The 6,826-nt window shown below is 30.5% G+C and overlaps 1 protein-coding gene across 2 annotated transcripts; it reads left to right on the forward strand.

Annotated features, from left to right (window-relative positions):
* Positions 1 to 444: 444 nt before the first annotated feature.
* LOC129306830 (uncharacterized) lies at positions 445 to 6,287 on the forward strand. 2 transcript variants are annotated; one of them, XM_054947583.1, is made up of 6 exons: positions 445 to 896; positions 1,056 to 1,193; positions 2,484 to 2,531; positions 2,647 to 2,685; positions 3,339 to 3,469; positions 6,039 to 6,287. In XM_054947583.1, the coding sequence occupies exons 1-6, from the start codon at positions 495 to 497 to the stop codon at positions 6,157 to 6,159; spliced, it is 879 nt and encodes a 292-aa protein (XP_054803558.1). In that variant the 5' UTR covers positions 445 to 494; the 3' UTR covers positions 6,160 to 6,287. The 2 variants fall into 2 exon arrangements, with proteins under 2 accessions (XP_054803558.1, XP_054803559.1); XM_054947584.1 differs by lacking the exon at positions 6,039 to 6,287 and adding an exon at positions 4,449 to 4,600.
* Positions 6,288 to 6,826: the final 539 nt, after the last annotated feature.

The raw sequence follows: 6,826 nt of genomic DNA on the forward strand, positions 1-6,826 counted from the left end.
ATATTGTCACTGTGATAACCAGAGAAGTATTCTTACCGGACATACCCGAACACAATATTTTTCAGATTTTTACTTTCAAGTTCTCTGATTAAAATTATAACATGCAGAAGAACTACACTGCTGATCAGTTGTAAAAGAAAAAGCTGTCATATATTGCATTTTTATTGAGTAATATGAAGGCAAACAGCTAAGAATAACTTTTTTGTCCTTCGATACAAAGCATTGACGCTCTTCGTGTGAAAATGTTGGAGCCACAGAAAAAACCAAAAGGAGTATACGTCGTGAGCCTCTCAAAGCATTGATTCTGGTAGAAAGCAATGAAGCAATAACTTATACCTGCTTCATTCTAGAAAGGATGTCTTGCAACGGTATCAGCATAGCAGAGACTGGGATATAAATAGAATAGAAGGATGTTAACTTGAGCACGACTGAATACAAAAAAAAAATCTGGGTCTTTCGTAGTTTTCCCATAAGATGAACTCCGCAATCCGCACATGCCAAAGCCCTCTGCCTGTGGCTCCAGGGCGTCTCTCCTCTGCAAGCAGAGTTCACATAAGCTTAAGCCACGGCTCTCTCAGTGTTTCCCTGAGTTCCAAGGGAAGCCACTTGGTTTCACGTCCATCATATGTGAAGTGTACGGTCGAGGTCGAGAGATTCTCAGAGGGGTCCAGGATGAAAGAGGAGAACGGGAAGAACAATATAGTGAGAGGAGCGGGAAGAGCTTCTCTAGTGCTGGCTTGTGTTCTTGGGGCCTTCAACTCAGTGGTAAGATGAACACCAAGCCCAATTTAGCCTATGCTGCTTCGACGCAACATCGAAGCCAAGGTCCTGTGCTTAGCCTGACGAGCAATTTCAACACAGAGGAACCTGAAAGAAGTGATATTGAAAACCTCAAGGTTCGAAACTTTCTACTGAATTAATCAAATTATGATTAGATTGGCTTGATAGAGAATGAAAAACCCCGTGGAGCCCACTGCGGCATTTAAACAAACGAGAGAGAGCAATGTAAGAACATGATGATTATATAACGGGTTGATATGTGTTTGTGGGTGTAGCTGTTTGCAATGTCTCTATCACAGAACGGGCGCAAAGATGCAGCGGAGTCAATAATGAGGTGTGAATGTAATAAGTGGAAGGGCACGTCCAGTTCAAACCAACTCAAAGTCGCGCTCATTGAATTGCTCTTGTATCAGGTTAACCCCTCTCCTCCCTCTCACCTGCGTGTGCCCGCATCTTGAAATAATGGAAGTGGATTCATATCATTATTATATTTTCGCCTGCTAAATACCTTTCTTTATTTTTAATGTTTTGCTTGGATCAAAATAAAGAACACTAAATAATTTTTATAATTATTTTGTCAATTATACCTCTACTTTATCTATTATTCTTTTTTTAAAAAAATTATGTATTAAAATTTCAATTGTCGTTATTAGGATATTTATAAAAGATATTTAGGGCCCTTTGTTTGAAATTAAAAATAAATAATTTTTAGATAATTTAGATATTTTATAAAAAACAGATATTATTTCATATTCAGTTACAATAATAAAAATAATTATTAGTTATTTATTTCTAAATTTTATAATATATTCCTTGAATTTTTATAAAAATTATTTATTACTAAATTATTTTAAAATTTAATGACATCTTCGTGTATTCCATGTTCTTAAAAAATTTTCTTTCGTCTATAAGATTATTTTCAGAAGTTAGTCAAATTATCTTATTAAAATAATTATATATTTGTTTTTTTCTAAATTCTAATTATTTTTAAAAGTTTAGACAAGTATCATACAAAATTCATGAAATGTATTTTTTTAAAAAAAGTTATTTTCTCTTAAAAAAAAAAGCTAAAACAGATGAGGCCTTAAAGAAGAGTATAATTGAAAAGATGAAATTTTTTTAAAAGATTAAAGTTTCAACTAATTTTTTTAAGGATATGAATCAGTTACCAGTTTCAAATAATTTGTAATATTTACTGCATCTTCGTTCTCTTCGCTTCGTTTTGTTTTTTGATTTTTTTTTTGTTTTGTTTTTTTGGCCAAATCTTCTCTGCGTTTTGACAACCATTGTTTGATAACAAATTTCGGTCTGTTTGTTTATTAAAAAGAAATAAAATGAATTTGATTTAAAAAAAATTAAATGATTAAAAGGGATAGGTGAGCACATTTATAAGGGGAGAGTAATTTAGTTTAAGAGGTTAGAAATTATAATTCATAAATGTTTGAGAGGATATGATAATTTTCACATTTGTAGTATATGTTGATGAGTTTATTACCTTCACTGCAAAGAAAAGGATGATTTAGTTTATTTTAATTTTAATTTTTTAATTTATTTCATTTTATTTTAGTAAGCAAATGAGACCTCCACGTTTGAAAACTGACAAATTGATACATAGAAGATATACATAGATATGATGGCATTAATTTTAATCTCCTTCATAATTTTAATTCTTAAGCTTTAATTCCTGCTCTCTTGATGAACAGGGGAAATACCAAGAAGCGAAAGAAACCATTCAGGACCTAATGAAGGATGTAAGTGGACTACTTTCGCTCTAGACCGGTGGTTGTTATTCCATTAATAACTTGTTCATTTAATTAAATGATTCTTTTATTATTATTGTTGTTCAATGTGAATGATGCCCACCAGATGGCCGATCTGCCGCCGGAAAAAGTTTATTTTCTCAAGGTTTGTCCTCTCCCTCTCCCCCTCCCTCTTACAGTTAAAAATGTCTTGAAGTTAAAAACAAAAAGTCATGATATTTGTAATTTATAAATAATTAAATTATGTGTTAGTGTTAAAGGGTAATTTTATTCTCAAATTATGATTTCAAGAATGTCTAAAACCCTAACTCATTTTTGATATAATGTTTCCCATCAATATTTAAAAACAGTACTATAATATCGCCCTTATCATTAATAAAAGTTACCTTTCACATTTAGTTAATCAAAAAATACATAAAAAACTCAAAATTACAAAAAATAGTCAATATTACAAATAAGTAACATATAAAAATTTCTAATTTTTTGTCCTTTTTTATAGTTCTTGAGATTCTTTTCTCATAATTTTTTATATTTTTTTTATAATTTTTTAATCAGCTAACAATCAAAGTTAATATTTATTAGCGTTAGAGATGACATTAATTGCATTGTTTTCAAATTTTAAAAGAAAACATTGTGTAAAAAATAAATTCAGATTTCAAAAGTCTATAAACCTATAATTTAAAGATAAAATTATTATTTAACCTTGCATCATGTTATGAAGGATTAAATATAGTGAGAATGTAAGATTGAGATGTAAAGGATCTGATACATTTGGGTTGATTGTGAGTGGTACGACAGGCTATTGCAGAATCTGCAACTGACAAAGCAAAGGCAGCACAATCCTGGGAAGAATACCACCGCAAAACTTCGGAGGAGACTTTACCGTACAGTGCACCTATGGTAGAGAAAGGAAAGGACCAGCAGCAGAGGTCATGGCCCTCTCTAACCTTTTAATTTTTTTTTAATAAAATGTAAGAATTATACACTTAGAGTCCTCTTAAGTTAATATATTATAAAAATTTTAAAATAATAAATGAAATTCTCATTTCAAGTCATAGTCTTTTATGTATTTGTGGTCTAATTATTTCAATAGTTTAAAGATATAGTTATCATAAAATTTATTTATTTTTTAAAAAATAATGTTATAGTTGTTCTTAAAGTATTAATGTCATTTAATTTTCTTTTCATTTTATATTTAATAAATGAAATTATGAGAATTATTATAAATAATTTTTATTATGACATACTTAGATCTTATCGACCTAAAGAATTAAATAGTAAATTTAGTGAGCAAGTAATAAAGTTTTTTAAATTGAGCATAATTTTATATCCCAATGATGTATTTAAATTATTTAATGTTTATGAGAAAAATGAAATCTTTGCCAATTGAATAATAGTTTATATTGAAAATAAAATTTTAAAAAATTTTATCATAGATATGATAATTAATTATTCTTATACAATGAAAAATTAATGAGAAAATCTTAAAAAATGAAGGTGTATATATATATATAATTAAATATAAATATATACATTAAAATATTTATGTTATGTTAGTGATATATATATATATATATATATATTTAATTTTTTTTATTATCATATATGTTTTATCATTTCAGCCCCCTCTAATAAAATTTTTTGGTTCCACCCCTGCCTAAAATTCAAATGACATCATCACACATTCATATGTGCTTTTTTACTTTTTACATTATGATTTATTAATATGATAAATATCATAAATATTTTTTATTTTGGACGGGGGGTGTTTGTTTTATTAAAAAAAAAAAATCGGAGAGAATGGGTGACAGAGACATTGGCTCAGTCACAGATATATATAATGATGCACTTTGCTTCGCGAGTGTTGATATGATCATTATTCGATATGATGGACTTTTGTACTCCCAGCATGCATGCTCGTGTTAGGGACATCAACGATGCTATTAATATTCAAGTTTAATTTGGTCCAATTTCCAAATTTGAGCTTAGTCAATGTTGATATTGTTATCAAACAATGTTATCATATAAACACCACATCAATTCGATCCAAGAACATTAATCATAATTTCACGGACTAATTCTTTTATGAAAACCTATATAAAGGGGCACTACCCAAGTTCTTGTTTGACTACACGGCGTGCCCAAATTGATGATAAATTTGGAGATCAAATATTATATTTTTCTCAATTTTAACTTGCAGCCGAAACTCCAAAATATATTTCTTTTACAAAAACCTGAGCCATCGATATTCATTTAATGGGTCGGCCGCTCTCCAGAAGAATTCGGCTATTCAAGTTTTTGATCCTTTCTCGGAGAGTTATGCTTTAACCCTTAAAAAGTTAAAAAGGAAGGTATTTGAATACACCATCACATGGCTTTACGAATATTACTTTCAGTCAAATATTAGACATTAGTTATTTTGTTATAAATATTAAATATAAAATCATTATGTGTCAATTAATTCAGGAAATTGGTTAAAAATGCAAATAAGCTTTGTCTGGTAGAACTTTTAGGCTCATTTGTTACATTATAGATAACAAGTCCTTTAATCATACTAACTCACTGCCATAAGTATCCCATTAATTAAAGTAACACTAATGCAGAATTTGAATTTTATAGGTGACTTTTAACGTTGATTAACATGCACTCACTGTTGAAAGTAAAGGTAGTGGTATTTTTATAATTTTAAACAACTTTCAACAGCGGGTGGACACCAATCGCTGTTGAAAGTTCACTTTCAATAGTGGGTGGAGGGCACCTGCTGTTGAAAGGTCATTAAAAATATTTTAAAAAACAAACACTTTTAAGAGCGGGTTCCATGCATCTGCTGTTGAAAGCTTGATTAAAAAAAAATTAAAAAAACAAAAACTTTTAACAGCAAGTGGATTCCACCTGTTGTTAAAAGTTTGTATACCCATTGTTGAAAGTTCATTAAAAAAATTTAAAAGAAAAACAAACACTTTCAACAGTGGGTGGAATCCACCTGTCGTTGAAAGTTCTTTCAACAATAGGTGCACTACACCTGCTGTTGAAAGCTCGTTAAAGATTTTTTAAAAAAAACAAATATTTTTAACAGCGGGTGAATTTCACCCGCTGTTGAAAGTAGTCTTTCAACAGCGGTTTAAGGTGCTTTTTCAACAGCTGGTGGAGTACCACCTACTGTTGAAAATTTTTCAAATTTTTTTTATCTCTAAACCCACCCCCACTCCCCTTTTTAATTATTCATCTTCTTCCTTCTTCACCAAATACACCTCTTCCTCCTTCACTTCTCCCCCTTTGACCCCCCTCCCCTACTTCCTCTTGGCCCCCCCTCGCCTCCCCTATCGCCCCCCCACCCTAAGACCCCTTCCCTTACCCTGTAGCCCCTTCTCCCTCGACCCTCGCCCCTACTCCCCTCTCATCACCCTCTAGGCCTCCATACTTATGTTTAAGTATGTTTTACTTAAATATAATGAACTTATCAAGATCAATCAAACTAACATAATTGCATTATCGCAGGTACCTCCATCGTTTATGTATTACATTGGACAAAGGTGATCATTTTGGATTTCTTTGCCCTCATCGCATGACGGAAAAAGAGAATACTCCTGAAATAAGATCCTGGTATCTCCAACAATGAATATGTGAAGTTAAAAAGGATATTTTCATAGCTTCATATGTGCCTTTGTAAGGATCAATTTACGATTGACAATTTTTTTGTTAAATGTAGACTTCTTTTGATATCTCACTATATTTTATAGAAACCACAAGCAACTGATTGTTCTTTCATAGAAGAGTAACACAGTCCTCTTCTTATGTTTCCTTCATTACAAACCAAACAAGGACATAAAAAAATGATAGACTCGTAAGTGTACTTGTAAAAAAACTATTAATTTTTACGGATATATTAGTTACAAATCTTGTGATGTTGATTAGAGGGCAATGAAAATATATCAAATGATGGTCTTGAAAAAGCACCCACATAAACTAAAGAATCTTACATGGATTGAGCCAAAGGTAAGTTAAAACTAACACTTTATTAACATATTCAATTGTTAATATTTATTACTAATTCCCGATTGTTATATATATATATATATATATATGTTTTTATATAGAGTCACAAGCAATCACCGAAGAGTAGTTCGTGTGGCGTATGTGATGAGGCACATGCTCAACATCATCACATTAAAAATGACTGAATTTATAAATGAGGTAACTATATTTTTTAAAAGCTAATTTTATTGTTACTTGAATTAATTAGTTAATGTTTTAATTATAATTTTATACTTTAATATAAATGTTTG

This window comes from Prosopis cineraria, unplaced genomic scaffold (assembly GCF_029017545.1).
Source record: "Prosopis cineraria cultivar Desert tree isolate PC_DT_omini unplaced genomic scaffold, ASM2901754v1 PC3, whole genome shotgun sequence".
Lineage (NCBI taxonomy): Eukaryota > Viridiplantae > Streptophyta > Magnoliopsida > Fabales > Fabaceae > Prosopis > Prosopis cineraria.